At 39.8% G+C, this 21,453-nt stretch overlaps 1 protein-coding gene, 1 long non-coding RNA gene and 1 other non-coding gene across 6 annotated transcripts in view; 2 read left to right on the top strand and 1 right to left on the bottom strand.

Moving 5' to 3' along the window:
• The window catches only part of LOC108299442 (programmed cell death 6 interacting protein), a 70,568-nt gene extending 62,696 nt beyond the window's left edge, over nucleotides 1–7,872 (bottom strand). For 2 of the 3 annotated variants that reach the window (XM_017521758.2, XM_017521760.2), the window contains exon 1: nucleotides 6,815–7,872. In XM_017521758.2, the coding sequence (XP_017377247.1) occupies nucleotides 6,815–7,023 (209 nt within the window). In that variant the 5' untranslated portion in view covers nucleotides 7,024–7,872. The remainder of the gene's footprint in view (nucleotides 1–6,814) is intronic. The other variant, XM_017521762.2, reaches the window with a different exon arrangement.
• On the top strand, nucleotides 7,315–19,479 carry LOC108299443. 2 transcript variants are annotated; one of them, XR_005198940.1, is made up of 3 exons: nucleotides 7,315–7,595; nucleotides 16,083–16,162; nucleotides 19,192–19,479. It is a non-coding gene; the product is annotated as an uncharacterized LOC108299443 (long non-coding RNA). The 2 variants fall into 2 exon arrangements; XR_005198939.1 differs by lacking the exon at nucleotides 19,192–19,479 and adding an exon at nucleotides 16,853–16,886.
• Nucleotides 19,480–21,306: 1,827 nt separating this feature from the next.
• LOC119470081 lies at nucleotides 21,307–21,448 on the top strand. Its single transcript, XR_005198956.1, has one exon. It is a non-coding gene; the product is annotated as a U4 spliceosomal RNA (small nuclear RNA).
• Nucleotides 21,449–21,453: the final 5 nt, after the last annotated feature.

The raw sequence follows: 21,453 nt of genomic DNA, 5'->3' as shown, positions 1-21,453 counted from the left end.
TCCACAGGGAATTATCCCTCACAGTTCAGCCTAGATCTCAAGTATCAAAGTTCTCTAGGTAGGGAACTCACAGAAAAAAGAGCATCTACCACACCCTTCTCTTTAACAAAGTAGGCTTTACCACAGCAGCAGATTCCAGCCTATGCTGTATCTCTAACAACGTAGACCTAGGCTGCAAATTTTGTACAAGTAGGCACAGCAAAAGCCAGTATGCTAAGCCAGAGAGAAAACTAGCACATTGTGGAAAAATTGGTGTCTTTATTATAGATTCCATTTCAGAAATAAGTGAATTTTTTTAACCAACACTATAAAATCCCAAATATATCTAAAAGGTATGAAGTTACAGACTTTCAAATCAGACAGCCTTGAGTTTGAATCCCAACTCTGAGCTATGTGATCATGAAAGAGTTATTCAATCTCTGAACCTTTCCTAAAGTAAGAGTAATAATAACCTCCTTTAAGAGTGAGGAATAAATGATACTGTGTATCAAATGCTTACAATAGTGCCTGGACACCCAGTAATACATGTAAGACAAATGGTAGTTATAGATTATTATTTTGCAACTATGTAGAAGTGCTTATATATGTTCTCCAGTATTTTATAAAACTCAACCACTTTAGCACAAATATATAATGGCTCAATTTTAAAATCTCATGGGGAAAAAAGACTAGGAAATAAATACATTTCTTTGAAAATATCACAAATAGGTACAGGACAAATTCTAATTAGAAATTCTAGTTAAAAAAAAAAAAAAAAAGCCCACGTATGGTGGCTCACACCTGTAATCCCAGTATTTGGGAGGCCAAGGCAGGAGGATTGCTTGAGTTAAGGAGTTCAAGACCTGGCTGGGGAACATAGCAAGACCTCCTCTCTCCTAAAAATTTAAAAATTAGCCAGGTGTGGTGGTACACACCTACTTGTAAGGCTGAAGTAGGACAGCTTGAGCCCAGGAGATGAAGGCTGCCGTGGGCTATCATGGTGCCCCTGTACTTCAGCCTGGGCAACTCAGCAAGGCCCCATCTAAAAAAAAAAAAAAAAAAAGTTAAAATGTTTAAATAAAGATTAAATTCTGTATTTAATTTTAAAAAAGGTTTCCTTTTTTTAATTTAAGGGGAAAGTATGGGGATCAAGAACAACCAATCCACATGGCCAAAATAATACTGTAATGTTAATTCACACAACGCTATTCAGTTCCAATCTGTATTTAGGGATACGCGACTCCAGACCATCAACTAGAGGAAGAAACAAGAGAATCAGAAGAGCTGGGCCAGAGACACTGGCTGGAATTCACAGAGTCTTTGTGACCTTTACTTTCACACTTCTTTCTTCATCCAATTTAACACGTGAAAAATCATTAATCAAGAACTACTGCAGCAGAGTATGGTAAAAAGTAACCAGCTGGGGAATCAGGAGGTCAGGACCTTAGTCCAGTTCTGCCATAAAGATAGCTGTGTGGACTTAAACCTCCTGTATAAAACACCTCAGAAGATTATTCTTACAGATACATAGAATGATGATAGTCCTAAGTTTTCTTATTTACTAAACACCAGAAAAGTCAAAACACAGAAAAACAAATCATATTTATAATCTTCCCTTATGTTTCATCTATGCAGAATAAAATTACTGAGCCGAAAAGGTAAGGCAGTAATTCCTTGAGACCAGGGACCAAGTATATCTTTAAATCCTCCACATTGTCTCCTATAGTAAGGTTCACATAGACTCTCCATTAGTATTTGGTTAACAAATTGTAGCAATATCTCACTATTGAGACAGCCAGGTGGAAGGGGGTCCCTGGGGAAACTCCAGCCAGCCTGTTCACTAAGGTGAGGCCTTGGAAGTTCCACAGGGAAGAGCCTAGCCTGTCCTCTTCCTGTGTGGAACCTGAGATTCAAGCTGACAGGTGCGATGCACTCTAGCTGGAACTCTGGCTTTGCCAGAGTTCATGGTCATGGGACAAGGAAAAGTCCTGCAACAACATCTTCACCACCAAACCAACAATCAGAATGCAAACAACAGCTGTGAAGTAAAAAAGAATATTTTCTTTCCTGATCTATAAAACATTATAATTTCTGAAAATATTTCAGAAATGACAGGACTATTCCATCAACTTCATTTTACAAATGAAAAAGACAGTAGGATGTACCCAATACAGACTGAGAAAATAATACAGTCCTAAAATATATTAGAAAAACCAAAAAGATGGAAAACTAATGAATCCGTACAAAGAGATAGAACAAAGAAAATTTTTTTTTAAAAAATGAATAACCAAAAATAAAAATAAAAAAAGAATGACAAGGGCAGAAAACCAACCAAAAAGGCTTGGTTTTAAACAAGAAAAGGTGGCTCCAAACCTTTGGCAAATCTGAGGGAGGAAAATCACATATAACACATGCACAACATTAGGAATAAGGAAAAAAAAATCTTTACTACAAACTATGAGGAGATGACAACATTTTGAGAGGACTTTTATATGACAAAATATAGCATAAACACAGTTGGGAGACAAGAAACAGATTGGAAGATTTTTGTAACACACATAATAAAAAAAGATAAATATCCAGAAAATGCTACAACTCCTATAAATCAGTAAAGAAAAAAAAAAACTCAATAAAAAATGGGCAAAAGAAAAGAACAAGCAATCACAGAAAAAGAAACAAAGTGGCCAGTAAACATAAACTGTTCAACCTCAGCAAAATTAGAGGAATGCAAACTAAAGGTACTATTTCTCGCCAATCAATTTAGCAAAAAGCAATAAATTAAATTATTAATCCGTGAGTATTAGCAAGGATATGGAGGAATAAGAAACCCCCATACATCTGCTGATGAGAATGTAAATTGTTATACGCACTGCGGAGAGTTGAAAATGCAAACACCTTCCTCTTACAGTTAAACAAAGAAATCTGAATAAACACCCTTCTTTGCTCCCCACCAAAACCCACTGAAACAAGAATTCAAAAATGTAAAAGATGTACATGAACATGGACAAAAAGAATGAGAAGGGCACAGAGCATATAAGAGGTTTTAACAGAATTTACTAAAAGGTAAAGTGACTGAATGAATGAATGAATGAATGGAAAAGAGATATCTAAAATCTAACTGGCTAAGAGGGAAGGGAGCCAAAGTAGAAGCCAAATCATGCTAGAGAAGCCAGAAAAGGATCTGAATTAAGAAACATGAGATTCCTCTCAAGGTAGTTCAATGTAAGCACGAGGTGTGGTTGAAAATCCTTCAAAAAAACCTTCAAGCTCCCAGATCCTCTACTATGAGGGTAGGTTCACTCTCAGAAAAAGGTCAGAGATAGCAAATACAACTAAGGTGGAGATCAAGCACTGCTAAGTGGGGTAGGGTATGCTAATTGACTACATCATTATCGGTTCTATCCTCTTCCTTATTAACAAAACCCTGTATCTTTAGCTGAATATATAGCTGCTCATAATGGAAATTCCTTTTCCTAGCATCCTATGAGAAGTGGACATACATAATGGCCAGTAACATATAGGCAAGGGGTTGTGGAATAGTTGCCAGGAAACACCCTAAAGGTCGAGCCCTGTGCCTTTCTCCCTTTCTCCATCCTACCACCTGGAACTTGAATATGATTACAACCTGGACCTGAGAACAATATTCTAGGTTTTACACAGCACAAAGCTGAAAGGAATCTGAACCTCAATGAACTTCACAGAACCACTATATAAGACCTGGGCTACCAGAACTACCTGCCAGCCAACTTTTTACAAAAGAATAAAACCTTGGCTGGGCGCCACGGCTGATGCCTATAATCCCAGCACTTTGGGAGGCTGAGGTGGGTGGATAACCTGAGGTCAAGAGTTTGAGACCAGCCTGACTAACATGCAGAAACCCCTTCTCTACAAAAAATACAAAATTAGCTGGGTATGGTGCATGCCTGTAATCCCAGCTACTCAGGAGGCTGAAGCAAGAGAATCGCTTGAACCCAGGAGGCGGAGGTTGTGATGAGCCAAGATCACAGCACTGCACCCGGCCTGGGCAACAAGAGCAAAACTCCATCACAAGGAAAAAAAAGAAAGAAAGAAAGAAAACCTTAACTCAGATAATTTGGAAAATACCACACAGAAATGAACCTAATCCTAATGGAGGTGTCACTAAAAACAGATGTACCTGATAGAAAGACTGCATACATGATTGTTAAGATTCCCAACCTCCATTCCCCAGGATAAAATTTAGAAAGCTGATAAGCAGACTTTTTCATGGAAGGACACTAGAAGCTTTCTCTCTAAAGAAATCGATCACCATAAAAGAAATGACACAATGCTGGTAGCTAGTATATCTGAAGTTTCAAAAAAAATAAAAAACTAGCAGGGTTCCCATTTGATCACCCTAGTTCACCATTTACGAAGGTCTAATCAATTTTTAGTAAAAGCCACTTTATGAAGGAAGAAGTATCATACAAAAAGGTTTTTTTGTTGTTGTTTTCTGTTTTGATTTTGAGACAGGGTCTCAGTATGTTGTTCAGGCTGGTCTCTAACTCCTGGGCTCTAGTGATCCCTCCGCCTCAGCTGGAATTATGAGTGCATGCTACCACACCCAGAACAAATGAGTTTTTAAGTAATCATTCTCATTATTATAATATGCATAAATATATACTTTAGAAATTTTAACAGAACACCTACAAGTTAGCAGTAAGAAGCCAAGTCTATCACTAGAGCTATATATGGAGCTGCACATCAGGACTTACTAAGATAGCTTCAGTTCTTTAGGAATTAGTTTAAACCCTCTTTTTCAAAGTTCATTAGTTTAAAAATTCATTAAATTAAAAAATTAATGTTAAGTTTACACAATCATCCAAACATAATCATTAAAAATAAGATATTCTGCCAGACTTGAATGAACATCACACAACTGACTCACATCTAATTTTATGGCATATATACCTAAGGAACTTTTGTACCTACGTTCATTATAAAATTTAGTAGTATCTCCAAGCTTAACCTAACCCCTCTAGAAGACCGAAAAGTAAAAATACTTAGTATTTGTTGAATGAATGTGGCAGAAGGAGAATATACAGAGATGACTAAAAAAACATGGTTAGTTTCAAAGAGACTATATCTACAACAGGTCCACTATCTATTAGGAACAGCTGACACATTTAAGTCTGGTAAAAATAAAGGTATGAACAAATGAATGAAGTTTTAAAGTTCATAGGAGAGCCTTATCCAAACCATCATCCACCATCCTTCCATGTCTGTTAGTTTTTAAACCCATGCACCAAATGCCTCTGAAGATCCCAAATTTGAGGACTGGAATCAAATTTGATCTATTCAACAAGATTTTTATCATAGAGTTCATTATACAACTATGTTTTCTTAATATTACTAATGGAAAATCCTCACTGAATGCTATTCATGCCTACATAAAAATCACTTTGAAACTTTATGTTAATTCTAAAGAATGGCTAAGTGTTCCCAGGTTAACTTAAAAAAAAAAAAATGCTTACACTATCAGACTAATGATCCTTGCGGCCCAACAGTCCTACCTCTAAAATTTGACACCAAGGGGTCATTATTTCTCTGGGTCATCTATTCAATATCCCTTCCTTTGGAGAACCAACCCTTCCCCAGTCTGGACTTATCTTGTTTTAATCCATAGGGTAAGGAGAAATTAAACCAGCTGGATGACTCAGACAGGGGCAATTAAATTAGTCCATTTCCCACCATCATATACTGGTGCAAACAAATATGATGGCTCAAAGGCCCAGAGGCCTCCCATGGACTTCCACCAGAATTAAGGAGAAAAGTACTCTCTTCTCTAAGATACTGAGTATTGCGGACTTTCGTAAGCACACTAAACCCATCCCTGTCAATACATGATGCTTTCAAGGGAAGCATCATGTAGGCAAGACGATCTCCAGTGATACCTAAAGCTAGGGAAGGAATATCCCTAGACTTGTCAGTTAGCAGAATAAGTCCTTTCTTAGCTCAAGCTAGGTTTAGCCTGGGTTTCTGCTCCTTGGGTCGGAATACAATTGTGTTTCTCCTGTGAACCAAGTAGAGTACATTATACAAAGAAAACGAGATCATTAACAAGGTAGGCAAAAGAAATTAACTCTAAAGTCCTATAATAATGTTCTTATCATAACTATTAAGTATCATGAAAGGAGCCCTCATTAAATACAGCATGAGCTAAATAAGCATTTGCTAAAATAACACATTTACTCCACTATGTATATACCTGTTGGTGAACAAACTGCTTTTAAACAACCTACCTTGAACGGTTCTATTATGTAACTACAGTTTTATTTCAAATAGTTGTAGCTCCTAACTTTCTGTCATTTGATAATTTTGAACTGAGGAAGATGGTCCATTTCATGTGGACAATGCAATGAGTTGATCAGACATGTGGTCCAGTGTCCCAATTCCCCCACTTCCTTCAAGCAACTACTATTATGAAATCTAAATTTGGTCCAAGAAAGACAGTGACGGAAAAATGAGGGAAAAGGGGGAAGCTTCAGTTAGAGACTCAAAAAAGTAAAAACTAGTTTATAAGTAAATGTGGCGAGAGATCCGTACATGGCAGACTGGTGCACCCAGGCATCTGATCCACCGAGCCCTGGCAGACCCAGGGCTGGGCAGGCTGGCAGGCAGGACGAGCGGGCAGTCACAGCGGGCCTGAAGGGCTGGCCCTGCTCACCAGCAAGGAATGCTGACCACACCTACGCGCCCGGTCAGGCCGGGGCGGGGCGGCTCGGCCCAGGTTACAGGACTGAGGGAAGAGGGGAGACAGGAAGAGGGGCTGCGAGGGACGGCTGGCAGGTCTACCCACCCCCGGCCCCGCGCCCACCTCAGGAGCGTCTCAAGCGAGCCTTCGTGCTTGTCCAGCGGGCGACCGACTGCGGCGCGGCGCAGCTTGCTGAGCTCCTCCGCCGCGCGGCAGTACTGGGCCTGCTCTTCCCCGCCGCTCGGGTAAGTCTGCTGGATGAACTTCACCAGCGGCTTGGCCAGGTCCACCTCTGAGGTCTTTTTCAGCTGCACCGAGATGAATGTCGCCATGATCAGCGCCTCTGCCGCCGTTCGGGCCAAACCGACCTCTGACAGCTACGAAGGCCGAGGAGAGAGAGGTACCGGGTTGGCGGACTGGCGGACTGACTGGCTGACGGACGTGAGCTCCGCTTGCGTTCCTGGTCCGGCCACTTCCGGGAGCGCCAGCGCAGGCGCACTGGGCGCGGGGGGGGGGCCTTCGGCCGCCCGCGGTCACGTGAAGGTGTCGCAGCGGCGACGCCTTCCAGGATCGAGTTTAACCTGTACTGTGCTGTAAAATACTGACTTTCCCCGCATCTAGAATTCTTCCCTTCCTCCTTCCTGCCGCTGTAGTGTACTGAGCACTTTGACGTAAGAGTATTCCTCCACTCGAACAACTTCCTGGAGAGGTACTTCTGTCGCTGCCACCTGCGAGAGTTTGAGGCTGCCTCCCAGAGACGCGGCCCCAGGGTTATTGTGACCAACGAATTTTCTTCAACTTCTGTTGATGGGCTGCTGTGCACAGGTACGGAGTGCACAGGGAACCTAGTAGGCAAGATCCCTGCCATCGTGCATCTTACTGTCAGGTTGGCACAGACCTTAAGGTAAACTGAAAAAGTATCAGGAAAAAAACAGGGTGCTTGGGATTTAGGACGTTAAGATCGCTTGAAGGACCGTAATTTAAGATAAAGTAGGCTTTCTTCGACTAGGTGAACTGAAAACGAACCTGTATCTGTTGTTGCTGTTTTGTAGAAAGAACAAAATTTTAAATACATTTAAAACAACATCTGTAATTTCAGAAGATGCTTGATACCAGAAGAGGAGAAGAATGGAGAGGGGTGGAGTGGCAAAGGAGAGCCTCCAAACCAAAAGCCTGCAGAGGCCCTGGGAGGCAAGCACTTACCATGTTCCGGGACTGGAAACGAAACATGTGACCAGACCTTTAAAAACAGAATGGGAGGCCGGGCGCGGTGGCTCAAGCCTGTAATCCCAGCACTTTGGGAGGCCGAGGCGGGTGGATCACGAGGTCAAGAGATCAAGACCATCCTGGTCAACACGGTGAAACCCCGTCTCTACTAAAAATACAAAAAATTAGCTGGGCATGGTGGCGCGTGCCTGTAATCCCAGCTACTCAGGAGGCTGAGGCAGGAGAATTGCCTGAACCCAGGAGGCGGAGGTTGCGGTGAGCCGAGATCGTGCCATTGCACTCCAGCCTGGGTAACAAGAGCGAAACTCCGTCCCAAAGAAAAAAAAAAAAAAAAAAAAGAATGGGATGAAATAAAGTTGGAGGAGTAAGCAGGCATCAAATCGTTCAGAACCTTGTAGTCCAAATTGAAGAATTTGTTTAGTATTGTATAATAAATGCAGAGGAAGTATGAGACTTAAGCAATATATATTTAAAATTTACATTTTTTAAAGGCCACTTTTTAGTTCAGTTGGATAGTTTGTCTTTTGATGGGATGTGGTATGTCGTGGTATACAGTATCATCATGGTATATTCAGGCAAAAATATTTAACTTGAATCTATCAAGCTTTTGTATATAACACAGCTTATGAAAACAACTGATAGGCCGGGCACGGTGGCTCACTCCTATAATCCCAGCACTGTGGGAGTCCTAGGCCAGTGGATCACGAGGTCAGGAGTTCAAGACCAGCCTGGCCAATATGGTGAAACCCCGTCTCTACTAAAAATACAAAACAGCCTGGCGTGGTGGTGCACGCCTGTAATTCCAGCTACTTGGGAGGCTGAGGCAGAAGAATCCCTTGAACCTGGGAGGCGGAGGTTGCAGTGAGCCGAGATTGCCCCACTGCACTCCAGCCTGGGCAAAAGAGCACGACTCCGACTGATAGGTGAACAAATTTAGTGATGCCAGAGGAAGTAACTAGACAGATCCAGAAGGTGAAACTTTCTGCAGGATAAGTGGCCCACCTCTTCAACAATTTGTCATGAAAAAGCAACTGCTTTGTGAAAAGAAATTTAAGGGACATAACAGTTTGAATTGGATCCCGGTTTGAACAGACTATAAAATGCATTTTCAGGACCATTAAGGAAATATGAATGTAGATGGACTGAGTATTGGATAAAATAGGACTGTATTACCGTGGAAAAAATCATTAACTGAAAAGAGCAAGTCACGAAATGGTATGTATGTTACATCATCTCATTTTGGTTTAAAAATGCACATATATATAATTACATACAACGAAAAAAGATTTAGTGGGCTTATACCCTAAGATGTTAGGAGTGGTAAACTTTGGAAGTGGAAATGTGTATTTTTTCTTTAGGTTTGCCTATATTTTTTTATTGTAACTTTTGCAGTACATAGACTACTTTCATTTTAGTAAAAGCTTATTTTACCACAATTTTTTCTTGAGACAGAGTCTCACTCTGTCACTTAAGCTGGAGTGCAGTGGCGCAATCTTGGCTCACTGCGACCTCCGCATACCAGGTTCAAGGGATTCTTCTGCCTCAGTCTCCTGAGTAGCTGGGACTACCGGCAAGAGCCACCATGCCTGCCTAATTTTTGTATTTTTAATAGAGACAGGCTTTCGTGTTGTTGGCCAGGCTGGTCTCTAACTCCTGGCCTCAAGTGATCCACCCACTTCGGCCTCCCAAAGTGCTGGGATTACAGGTGTGAGCTACTGCACCAGCCTATTTTACCACAATTTATTTTTTTTTAATTGTTTATTTTAATTAAGCTATTCTGCATTAAAATAAGTAGCCACCCTTGGCTGATGCATAAAGAAAGCATTAGAGAAAGGAACGAATGGAAGCAAGGAGGCAAATCATGAGACCATTTCTGAAATCAAGGCAAAAGATCATGAAAACTAACATTAGCAAGAGTGAACCAAACTGATAATATCTTTGAGTTTAAAATTGAAGAATTTACTAATGAACTGCATAGAAAAGTAAAGGGATGGTCAAGGATAGATGCTGTTTTGGGGACTGAATATCTGAGTCATTGGTAGAATCATTACCAATCGATAACCCATGGAAGATGGTCGGGGGTGGGTGGTGTCTTGCAAGTTGGTTGACAGGAAGATAATGAAGATAATGAAGAAGCAAAATATATGAAAAGAGGAGGAGAAAGGGTAACTAGAGGAAGGAAGTTACAAACAGAGTGATTAATCATCAGAAAGATAAGGGACATGACATTTGTTGAGGCAGATGGCAGGTGGGGAGGGGGAGGAAGTTAACAAAGATGTGGTTAATTTTGTGGCATTGATCAAAGGAAGATTAAGGTGATACTATCTGATGACTTAGAATGAAAACCAATCTCCCTACTGCAATGCGATGATCTTTCTCTGCAACTTCATATTTTGCCTCTTGGTTTCTCATTTGTTACTGCTGAGTCACATTGGCCTTTTTAGTTTCTCAAACTCACTGAGATCTTTCTTGCCTCATTTGATCTAGAATGTTTTCTCCCTTTCTCTATACCTCAGTTGAAAGGTCTCCTCTCCTCATCATCATACTATGTAAAGTAGATTCCCTCCCTTGTTAACCTCTAGCTCAGCCATTATTTCCTTCATAACACTTATCCTAATTCACAAGTATTTTGTTTGTTGATTTAATTGTTATCCGACTTCCTCAGAAGAATGTAAGCTCCATGAAGGCAAAAATTGTGTGTTTTTTATACTAATATGTCTCCAGCACTTGGTAAAGCAGGCACTCAATAAATATTGTTAAATAAGTTTCACCTCTTGTTAAATATATATATGCATATATATATGTATAATATTTATATACTCTACTTTCAAAATAACATACTTTCCCCAACAACAAGCTCCCCAACTAATTAGGCAATAGGCCAGTGACCAAAGAATGATGGTATGTTAGTCAAGATCGGCCAGCTCATGCTCTGACAATAAACAATTTCAGAATCTCAGTGCCTTAATAAACATGTGTTATTTGCTCACATGAAGTCTAATATGTAACAGGCTGAGAGTTGTCCTCCAACCAGTGTCTGAGCAATCCAGACTACTTTGATCTTACAGCTCTGCCACCCCAACATGAGATTCCACTTTCACTATGGAAGAGGGAATCACTACCTCAGCCCTCCCACTTCCACTTGCATTTCACTAGCTAGAACCTTTCACATGGCTCCACCAAACTGCAATGGGACTGAAAAGGAAGAATCAGATATTAGGGAGCATTAATAATGCCTTCCAAGAGTGTGTTTCACTGCTTCTAAACTTGCTTATGATGATGTTAGTTTTTCAACTGTGTAATGAAATGCCATATGTTCTTATTGTGTATTCTCAGCATAACAAGTATATTCTGGGAATATTAAGTCAATGGATTTTCCTTCTTGAAAATTCCTAGTTCTGGGCCCATCATTAAGCCCACTGATTGAACCAACAGAAATAGTTGCCTCTTCGGATAGACAGAATCCTGCTGAAGGCAGCTTTGAGTTTCAAAATAGTGTATTTCAAGTCCACATTGAGAAAATAGCCTGAAAGTATGCACATGGACATACAGTAAAAATAAGAATGTATTTAATAAAGAGTATATAATAATGTGACAAAATTGAAATCAAATAAAGCATCATATAATACACGTATTTGGGTTTAAATCAACCATTGAAAGAAAAAGAGTTTTAAAATGACTCACAAAAGAAAACCCAATGTGATAGATTATAAAATTGGCCATAAATTTTTCCTCTCCCTTTATCATGATTTTGCAATGTGACATTGCAGATCTTCCTATCAGGATGTAGACTCCTTTTCTCCACCTTTAAGTCTGGGTCGTTCATGTGAGCTGCTTTGGCCAATGGAGCATTAGCAGTTGTGATGCAAGCAGACACTTCAGTCATCAGGGTTTGTCCTCTCTTACTGCACTTACAGCCCTGTGACCTCCATGTTTGCCATCTTGCCTGCTGAATTATGAGAGATGTGGTAGAGTCACTCTCCTAGCCCTAGCCAACAGTTGTCAGACATAGGAACAAGTCTATCTTAGATCATCCAACCACCAGGCAACACCCTAGATGACCTCAGACACGTAAGCAGGCACCTCAGAGATCAGCTGAGCCAACCTAGACCAGAAATTTTAAGCCAATTTACAGAATTATGAGCTAAATAAATGGCTGGTTTTTAAGCCACTAATTTTTGGTATGGTTTGTTATGCAACAGAAGTGAGCTATCATTATGGTAGATACAAGCAAAATACCTAAAACTGATTCAGAAAGGCTAAATAGAAAGGAATAGACAGACATACCAAGTGCTGTGGACTGAATGTGTACTCTCAACATTCATTTCTTGAATCTCAGTTCCAAATGTGATGGTATTTGGAGGTGAGACCTTTGGAAGGTAATTAGGTTGTGAGTGCAGAGCCCTCATGAATAGGAATAGTGCCCTTATAAGAAGAGACACAACAGAGCTTACTTCCTGTGTCACTCTGCCACATGAAGATAAAGTAAAAAGGTATCTGTCTGCAAAGCAATTAGAGGGCCCTCACCAAAACCTAGTCATGTTGGCACCCTGCTCTTAGACTTCACATCCTCCATAACTGTAAGAAATAAATGTTGTTGAAGCCAGCCAGTCTCTAACAACCTGGACTCACTAAAACACCAGACAAATGGAAACAGTAAGAATGCAAGCTCGTTCTTTTGATATCAGACAATTTGGACCAAAATGTCTTAAATGTAATTAAGAACATCATGCTAAAGGCTAAAATTATCCAGAAAAAAAAATGTAGCTAAAGGCCCAGTAAAGATGAAAGTTTGAAATTTGAAACTTTTGCGTCAAATAACCCAAAATAATCTGTGTACCAAACAACACAGCAACTGCCATCATAACAAAGAAACTACAGGATTACATTTCCAAGTAATAATTTCTCATCTTTGGCCAACTCTATGAGTAGCTAAGGGAATTTTAAAAAATATTACTCAGGGATGATCCAAAGAAGATACATTTGGAAGCAAGATAGGTGGCTTAAGTCTGCGTTGAACAATAATTTGTCACACCTCATTATAAGAGATGTAGCCACGGCCAGGCACAGTGGCTCACGCCTATAATCCAGCACTTTGGGAGGCCGAGGCAAGCGGATCACTTGAGGTCAGGAGTTTGAAACCAGCCTGGCCAACATGGTGAAACCCCATCTCTACTAAAAATACAAAAAAATTAGCCAAGCGTGGTGGCAAGTGCCTGTAATACCAGCTACTCAGGAGGCTGGGGCGGGAGGATCGCTTGAACCCAGAAGGCGGAGGTTGCAGTGAGCCGAGATCATGCCACTGCACTACTGCCTGGGTGAGACTGGGTCTCAGAAAATACAAAAGAGATATGGTCTTGTAAAATTATAGGACAGATAGGAAAGTATATGTCTTCTACCTTGTGGTTAGGCTATACTCCATAAAAATTAATATTTGTCCTTGGGAGATGGTGATTCAACAGTCCCCTGCAGGACAGTCAGGAGAACAAAGAAGTTCATTGATAACTCACAAGAAGAGCTATCTGTCCTGTACTTTTTGGTGAAACCTGGATAGTCAAAGTTCCCCACGTTCCCCATCCTAACTTGGAATATGAGTGGATTCCTCTGTCTTTACCGAGCACACTCTACCCCAGAGTATTAGTTTAGCTTAGTTGTTATCAAATGGGTAATTCTGCTCTCCAGTGGACATTTTTGATTGTCACAACTTGGCAGGAGAAGATGCTACTAGCCTGTAGTGGATAGAGGCTAGGGATGCTTCTAAACACTCTACAATGTACAGGACAATCTCTCATAACAAAAATATTACCCAGCCCCAAATGTCACTAGTACTAAGGGCAAAATTCACTTGAAAAGCATATTGCTCAGAACAGGCTTCAAATTTTGAGAAATATACTGCTAGGGTATAGTCTGATCTATTTGCAAGGGATGAGTTCTTCCAAAGAATGAACGAAGTCTTGCTTTGAGAGGTGAGAAGAAGGAAGCATTGTTGCAGAGATATTGGTGCCTAAGAATAGAGGAGAAAAATAAGGAAGTGGACTACACCAATGAGGGTTGAACTTCTGGAGGAATTTTCCATTAAACTAAAGAGAAGGTCATTGCCATTTTCTTTGTTGACCCATCCCTCATTAAAGGCAGAATGAAGGAACAAGACAGCAAAGAATGTGACTGGCCCCATGGAAAGGAAGCTGAATCCTATCCTGGGGACTCTGTCTAGATGTTCCAGGTGGTAACCAACAGCAACATGATAAAGCGGTTTATGCAGACTTCACACATGTGAGGAGCAAGCTTGGAAGTTCAAGGAGTTTGATGTAAGCTGCTCTGTCTAGTAGGTGTTGTGGTTCTCCCACCTCCCATATACTTTCATCCATTCACCCCTCTCTGAGTTAGTATCCTGATCTCACCTGGGCGTCCTCACCTCTTTCTCTTTGTTCTTTGTCTTAAGCCTTAAGGGATAAGGATGTGACCTCAGGCTTTAGATCATTACCGTAATCCTGTCCTCAAGCCCCAGTAGTACAGAAAAAAAAAAAAAATGACCCAATTTTGACTATAGAGATATAAAAAGAGGTTTCCCAGAGATAACAGAGAAGGACGCTTCTTTGCTTTTTTGAGAGAATTTCTGAAAGTGACCTCTCCCTAGATGTGGCTGAAAAAAAACGTATATTTGTGTATTAGGGTTCTTGCACGCAATAGGAATGAACTGTAGATAGTTTAAGCAGAATGCAAATTGATTGAAGGATATCAGGGAATTCACAGACTCTATGGAAATGCCAAAGAATCCAGCTTTCCCAGAGAGAGCCACACAACAATATGTACTATTGCGGAACTGCTCCAGAGAAAACACCAGTTGCCCTCACTGAGCACAAATACCCCACTGGCAAAGGGTGCTGGGCCCTAGGGACTTTCACCTGAACCTCTGCAACTGCTGCTTCTGGAGATAATACTGCCACTCTTGCCAGGAGAGTTTCTGCATGGTGCTTATGTCTTCATGTCACCAGATTTCACAGAGCTGCAAGGGAGACTGGGAAACAGAATTTCTGAATTTCACATTGAGGAAATAAGGACTTATAAAATGGAAAACTCTCCATAGGAAAGGTTTTCAAAGGTGCCTTGCGGCCATAAATAAAGCATATGTCCACTATACCTTGGGAGTTGTTGTCAACCATCTTGTAACCTTGATAGGGAATTAGCCTGATGTGCCAGAAGTCAGAAAACAGAGTTAGTAAGAAACTGGGTGGATGATAATATCTCTGGGATGCTGAATCAAACCCCAGGTGAAGTCCAATTTATTTCTGGGATCTCAGTCCATTACCTAATAAATCCCCCCCATTGTTTAAACATGTTTGAATTGAGGGTTTTCTGTTTTGTTCTTTACAAATGACTGCATCCTAATTGATACAGTGTACAAACAAAAAATCATTAGAAAACACTCCTAAATTCTGAATGATGGCATTACTGGATTATAAAGTATGTGCATTTTAAATCTAGATATATATTATACTAGATTACCTTCCAAATTTTTGCACAATTTTTTATTTCTACTAACAATTTTTGATAGTTTTCTCATACCCTCACTAACACTAAATTCTATCCTACTTTTTAATATTTATTAACCTGTTAGATGAAAAGTAGTACATCATTGTACTTTTTGTGTTTAATGAATGGATTATGAGTGAAATCAAAACTCTTTTAAGTGTTATCAGTATTTCTGTTAGCTGCCTATTTGGGACCTTTTTCTATTGGATTACTCATCATTATCTTTATTGACTAATAAATACTCTTTATTTAAGAAAATCATCCTTTTGTCATATATCTTGCATTGCCATTTTGTAATGTGCCTTTTGGGGTGTGTGTGTATGTTTAACATTCAAACTGACTAGATGTACACAGTGCATGATGTTTCTCCTGTGTTTTTGCTCTTCCATGTTAAGTTCAGGAACAGAGTCCAAAGGATCAATCCTGCTTATAACTGACTTTAAGAAAGATTGAAAACTTCTCCAGTCCACACAGACACCAGTCTCTGCTACCTCTGCCCCACAAGGTGTCACTGTTGAGACGCAGAATACCTGCTATATCAAGACCTTTCACAAGATGGAGCTATTAAAATTTAAATGCTCTGACAATTTGTGGTTCCAAAGTTAAAAACCTTTGTGGCTCTTTTTCCTAGGACGCACCTGTGATGCTAGAGTAAAATTTGTAGGAGCTGAGCTAGAAACTTGACGTTGCAGCCAGTAATGTTAAGCCCAGGTAAGCAGTCCAGGTTCCCCTCTCCATGGTAAATTTCTCCTGTCTTTTGCTGCCATGTCAAGTCCAGGCCACTTCAGTCCAGAGATGATATAGTAAATTAACCTTCCTAAAGGAAGTGGTCACAGTCTCAGTAACTGCCTTCCCAGAAGATTAGTCTTTGGGAAAATTTGCTGATTTTCTCCCAGCAGCCTTCAAACTTTTTATACCAAAGGAAATGATGAAAAGAGCTTCATTGTCAATTCTCAAATGTCCAGCTGCAACCTTCCCTGTGTTTCCTTACATCTAGTTAATTAAAATGATCCTTCAGCGTGCCTCCCAGAACAAAGGGCTATTGGGGGATCTCCAGTAACAGTTGCTTTATTTATTTGAGGCGGTTCAGTCCAGTGAATAAGAATGTCTGGAATCCTGACTTCCAGAGTTTAAATTGAAACTATAATATTTATCAGCTGTGTCACTCTAAGCCATTCACTCAACATCTCAAAGCCTCAGTCTTCACATCTAAAGATGTTAAAGAATACTACCTACCCCCAAGGGCTATTGTGGGAATTAAATAAAATACACTAAATACCTGACAGGTTCCCTGGAACACAGTAAGTACTCAGTGTTAGCTACTGTTGCTCTTTTTCTTTTAAATTTTATCACTATCATTACTGAAAGCCCCTCTTTCTTTTTTCTTCGTCTTCTTAATAGAAAAGAAGTCTTGCTTTTTGCCCAGGCTGGTCTTGAGCTCCTGGACTCAAGTGAGCCTCCTGCCTCAGCCTACCAAAGTAATGGAATTACAGGTATGAGCCACCGTGTCTAGCCAAAAGCCCCTCTTTTTATCTCCTCAATGTTTGGAAGTAGAAATAATTTATCTCTAGAAAGAAAACATTCTGTTAACAAATGATGGACAGAGTTCAGAGAATTTTGTTTCTCACCAGTTCTCATTTTAGTTCCCCATGAGTCAACTTCTTACCAATAATGACCACTTTTTATATGATAAATTTAATACTATGTCTTGCTGTTTAAAAAACTTTAAATGAAATTAACACATTTATTTGAATAAAACAATGATTCATGAATTGGAAGCACCAAGATCAAAAGAGGTTATGGGCTCTGCTCTGGAAGCAGCTACCTTTTATAGGCTGAACACAGAAGCAAAGTAAAGAAATTACCTGAATTGCTGCAGTTAAGTGTTTGCCTTATTTGGGTATAGTCTGACGGGAGACTCCTAGTTATATAGCCAATCCACTCAATGGCTGTTTGTGTTTGGTTAGGGCTTTGTTTTTATTTGTCTATTTAAGTCGGTTATAAGAAATACCTCTAAACTGGGCTTTGGGCTGGGCGAGGTGGCTCATGCTTGTAATCCCAGCACTTTGGAAGGCCGAGGTGGACAGATCACTTGAGGTCAGGAGTTTGAGACCAGCCAGGCCAACATGGTAAAACCCTGTCGCTACCAAAAAAGATAAAAAATTAGCCGGGTGCAGTAGTATGCACTTGTAATCCCAGCTACTCGAGAGGCTGAGGCAGGAGAATCACTTGAACTTGGGAGGCAGAGGTTGCAGTGAGCTGAGATCATGCCACTGCACTCCAGCCTGGGTGACAAAGCGAGACTCCATCTCAAAAAAATACATAATTAAATTTAAAAAAATAAGGCTTCAGCTTGCTTATGTAAGGGCTCAGGGTGCAGAAACAACCTCAGGCTAGTGGCCTTATTTACTTTAAAACTGCTGAAACATCCCACTGCCATAGGAAATTTAAGCCAGTTTTCTATAGTTGAGTATTTAAGATGTTTCTACTCTTTTTTTTTTTTTTTTTTTTTTTTTTTTTTTTTTTTTTTTTTTTTTTTTTTTTTTTGAGAGAAATAGGGTCTTACGCTGCACCCAGGGTGGAATGCAGTGGTGCAATCATAGCTCACTGTACCCTCAAACTCCTGAGCTCAGATGATCCTCCTGCTTCAGCCTCCCAAGTAGCTAGTACTACAGGCACACACAACGATGCCCAGCTAATTTTTAAATTCTTTTTAGAGATGGGGTCTCACTATGTTGCCCAGGCTGGTCTTGAACTCCTGGCCTCAAACAACCCTTCTGCCTCAGTCTTCTAAAGCACTGGAGTTACAGATATATCACCCCACCAGACCTGTTTCCACTTTCTTAATGTTGTAAACGACATGGCCAAAATGGTAATTAACTCTTTATGCACATTCATCATTCATTATTATCTTGGTGGAATAAATTCTAAGTACTGATTTTTTTTTTTTTTTTTTTTTTGACAGAGTCTCACTTTGTCACCCAGGTGCAATGGTGTAATCATAACTCACTGTAGCCTCAAACTTTTGGGCTCAAATGATCCTCCTGCCTCAGCTTCCCAAGCAGCTAGGACTTATAGGCACATGCCACCATGCCTAGCTCATTGTTTTATTTTTTGTAGAGATGGGGTCTGACTATGTTGCCCAGGCTGGTCTCCAACTCCTGGGCTAAAGTGATCCTCCCACCTCAGCCTCAAAGTGCTGTGATTATAAGGATGAGCCACTGTGCCCGACCTAACATGGACGTTTTTAAAAGCTTTTTATCTGGTTTACAAAATTTTGCCTCATCTAGAAGAGATGGTTGACTGCATTTCTAACAGCAGTGCATGTAAGTTGCTGAAATCTTAACCAACATTAGCTATTTTGAGGGTTTTCTTTAATCTTCACCAATTAAAAAGGTGAAAATTTTTTTCTCACAGTTTTAATTTGCATTTATTTTATTTCTAGTAAGGCTATGGATTTTTAAATGTTTCTCAGCCAATTATTCATACTCTTTTATGCTTTTTTCTTTTGTCTTTCTTTTCAGTTCTAGACCTGCAGATGTACTCTATTGAATTACTGTTGTGAATGTTTCTTTTGGATAATTTATTTTTTCTTGTAAGAGTGCTTTCTATTATAAGAATAACAGCCCTTTATTTTTCATGTTGTAAATATTTTCCCCAATTTGTGCTTGCATTTTCCTTATATTTATGGAATTTTAAAGCACCTGGTTTCTGACACATGGAATTTTCTACTCTTATAGACTCATACATTGTGAAATATCAGAACATTAGAGACAAACAGATAATGCTCTAAGTGTCTGAAGAGGGGTAGAAAACAGGCCACGTATAAGGAATGATAATAAAAATGACTCTGGGCTTCTCAGCAACATTTGAAGGAAGAAAACAATGGAAGAGTTCTTCAATGTAAAAGAAAATGCCCTTCAACCTAGAATCCTATAACCAACCAAACTGGCAATGTGAAGATTGACTGTAGACACTTGCAACATCTGAAGAAAACTAGGCCAGGCACAGTGGCTCATGCCCGTAATCCCAGCACTTTGGGAGGCCAAGGCGGGCAGATCACTTGAGGCCAGGAGTCAAGAGACCAGCTTGGCCAACATGGTGAAACCCTGTCTCTAATAAAAAGACAGAAATTAGCTGAGTATGGTGGTGGGTGCCTGTAGTCCCAGCTACTTGGGAGGCTGAGGCAGAAGAATTGCTTGAACCTACGAGGCAGAGGTTGCAGGGAGCCAAGATCACACCTCTGCACACAGTGAGACTCCATCTCAAAAAAAAAAAAAATCTGAAAAAAAATTATTATTTGTATTGATTTTCTTTGCTGCTATAACAAATTGCTATAAACTTAGTAGCTTAAAAGAACATAAATGTATTTTCTTACAGTTCTGGAGATCAGAATTTCTAAATCAAGATGTTAGCAGGACTGTTTCCCTTCCAGAGGCTCTAGAGGAGAATCCATTCCTTATCTTCCTTCCTGCCAGAGGCTGCCTGCATTCCTTGTCTTGTGGCCCCTTCCTTCATACATCCGTATTTAAAATCAGGACATCTCTCTGTTCTCTCTGTTTCTCCCTGTCTCTGTCTGTCTGTGCGTCTCTTTCTCTCATACGTACATGCACATGCACACATATATCTCCTACTGTCCTATTATATGGACCTTTATTACTACATGGGGCCACCCAAATAATCCAGGATAATCTCCCAATTTAAACATTCTTAATGTGATCACATCTTCAAAGTCTCTTTTGCCATTTAAGGAAACAGATTTACAAGTTTTAGAGATTAGAATGTGGACATTATAGGGAACCAATATTCTGTCTACTACATCACACAATCACATTGCCTGTACTAAGATAAGAGAGTAATCTGAGAAAGAAGAAAATACAGAATACAGAAAATAAGAGATTCAACACAGAGAAAAGGAAAAGACTCTCCATGCTGGTGGCAAAGTCATGATATTCAAATGACAACTGCACAGCAGTCCTGATTGGGACAGTGTGATATGAGAGAGAGCCATGTCAACTGCTGTCCTTCCCATGTTTTTGCCTTTGTAACGTACCTTTAACTTGATGGATATGCATCATCAAATAGGGAATAAATCTAAGTATAGAAAGACAGATCAAGGACCCAGAGAATCTAACTAGAATCCATATGGCTAGATAACAAGAACAAGAACCAACAGAAATAAGTGATATCAAACACAGCCCTGAAGGACTCCAGATATTGGAATTATTAAACACCAATATAAGACAACTATATTTACTATTTTAAAAGACACAAAAATTATGCTTGAAAATTTCAACAGGAAACTGGAAACTATAACAAGCAACATAGCATATTTTAAAAAGAATCAGATTGGATGTGACAATGGAAAGAAACCATAAACCAAGTTTAAGATCATGAATGGGTTTCTAGCAGATAGCAAACTGGAAGATACATTGAAAACACAATCATAAAACACTGCAACACTGCTGGGAATTATATTCACATATGTAACTATGTAAACACTGAATATTGATTTCACCAACTACTGTAATATAACTATGTTAAGAAGATTAAGGTTAGAAGACAATGGCATTCTAAGACGGATAAATTATCATCTACTGCAATATGAAGCTGATAGATAGTAGCTAAAGGTGGTATATGCCTATCGTTTACAAATTAGGTAGAGGTGTAAGTGGCAGAAGAGAGAGCTAAAAGCATAAAGCAAATTGTCTCTAGGAAGGAGGGAAGAAAATAAGGATGGGGAAGGGAAATGCTGTATTTCATAACCTTTTTGGTACTACTTGACTTTTTAAAATCTGTATGTATTATTTTAATAAAATTTAAATTTAAAAATAAAGATAAAAAAGCCATAGGACAGCTTTGCACAGTGACAGTATCATAGCCAACGAGGTTTATCCAAGGCACAATTTATTGCTAATTGAAAACTTTTCCCAATACCCCGCCATGACAACTTAAAATATAGTCAGCATTGGCAATTTTTTACAGTCTCTATGGAGAGTGAA

This window comes from Cebus imitator, unplaced genomic scaffold (genome assembly GCF_001604975.1).
Source record: "Cebus imitator isolate Cc_AM_T3 unplaced genomic scaffold, Cebus_imitator-1.0 Scaffold21, whole genome shotgun sequence".
Taxonomy (NCBI): Eukaryota; Metazoa; Chordata; class Mammalia; order Primates; family Cebidae; genus Cebus; species Cebus imitator.
The sequence above is the reverse complement of the archived record's forward strand: the minus strand, read 5'-3'. Positions and strand labels throughout refer to the sequence as shown.